A 930-nucleotide genomic window follows, 5' to 3' on the forward strand; every position below is an offset into this window, starting at 1 on the left:
TATCGGGCTCCCAAGTCAACATGACATGCGCATTCCACAGGTCACATTTAGGAGGGTTAAAAAAAAAACTGGTCAAGATAAGGGTTAATGTAATAATGAAGTAGTCAGACAGGAAGTAGTCAGACAGTATACCAAAGACACTTTTATTTCTGTATTGTCATGGAAGAACACACAGTTGGTCCCACACTGGCCTGTTGTAACTCAGGGACAAGCTGCAAAAACACACTACTCTATTTCCACAGTGAAAAATCTCTGAGTGAGAGAGAGAGGCAGAGATGGGAGTGGAGGGAGGGAGAAAACGTTCTCTCTCCCTCCACTCCAGTCTCTCCCTCCCTCCACTCCAGTCTCTCCCTCCCTCCCTCCACTCCAGTCCAGTCTCTCCCTCCCTCCCTCCACTCCAGTCTCTCCCTCCCTCCCTCCACTCCAGTCTCTCCCTCCCTCCACTCCAGTCTCTCCCTCCCTCCACTCCAGTCTCTCCACTCTTCCGTCTCCCTCCATCTCTTCACAGGGTGATCTTTGTGTTGCGGAAGCTGGAATTATCCCTAAGAAGAAAACACACAGATCAATAAACACTGAGTGGTCGTTGTGTGTCCACGATGGTGTTAGGTGGGAGTGTGTGTGTGTCCACGATGGTGTTAGGTGGGAGTGTGTGTGTCCACGATGGTGTTAGGTGGGAGTGTGTGTGTGAATCGTACTTGAGGCTGTCGTTGTGTGTCTTGTACTCCATGATGGTGTTGGGAGGGAGGTTCAGGACGCGTCGAAGAGTGTCTCGGATTCGGTTAGTGTGTAATGGTGTTACAGGGAGAAACATTCCTGTCTATATGACGGCCAGCGATCAGGTAGTTGTGTAATGTTCTGGTGTTTACAGAAGACACCATCCTCTATATTGGAATAAAGACGGCCAGCGATCAGGGTGACGCGTCTAGAAAT

The 930-nt window shown here is 49.7% G+C and overlaps 1 protein-coding gene and 1 long non-coding RNA gene across 2 annotated transcripts in view; one reads left to right on the forward strand and one right to left on the reverse strand.

Moving 5' to 3' along the window:
• Positions 1 to 414: 414 nt before the first annotated feature.
• eif4e2rs1 (eukaryotic translation initiation factor 4E family member 2 related sequence 1) overlaps positions 415 to 930 on the reverse strand; it is a 28603-nt gene continuing 28087 nt past the window's right edge. Inside the window, exons 8-9 of the mRNA XM_024143560.2 lie at positions 696 to 785; positions 415 to 542 (exon numbers count right to left, since the gene is read on the reverse strand). Of these exons, the coding sequence (XP_023999328.1) occupies positions 503 to 542; positions 696 to 785 (130 nt within the window). The 3' untranslated portion in view covers positions 415 to 502. The remainder of the gene's footprint in view (positions 543 to 695; positions 786 to 930) is intronic.
• Positions 679 to 930, forward strand: part of LOC139026217 (uncharacterized) — a 12664-nt gene continuing 12412 nt past the window's right edge. Inside the window, exon 1 of the long non-coding RNA XR_011477969.1 lies at positions 679 to 764. This is a non-coding gene — a long non-coding RNA (uncharacterized lncRNA). The remainder of the gene's footprint in view (positions 765 to 930) is intronic.

The sequence above is a fragment of the Salvelinus sp. IW2-2015 genome, unplaced genomic scaffold (genome assembly GCF_002910315.2).
Source record: "Salvelinus sp. IW2-2015 unplaced genomic scaffold, ASM291031v2 Un_scaffold4143, whole genome shotgun sequence".
NCBI lineage: Eukaryota > Metazoa > Chordata > Actinopteri > Salmoniformes > Salmonidae > Salvelinus > Salvelinus sp. IW2-2015.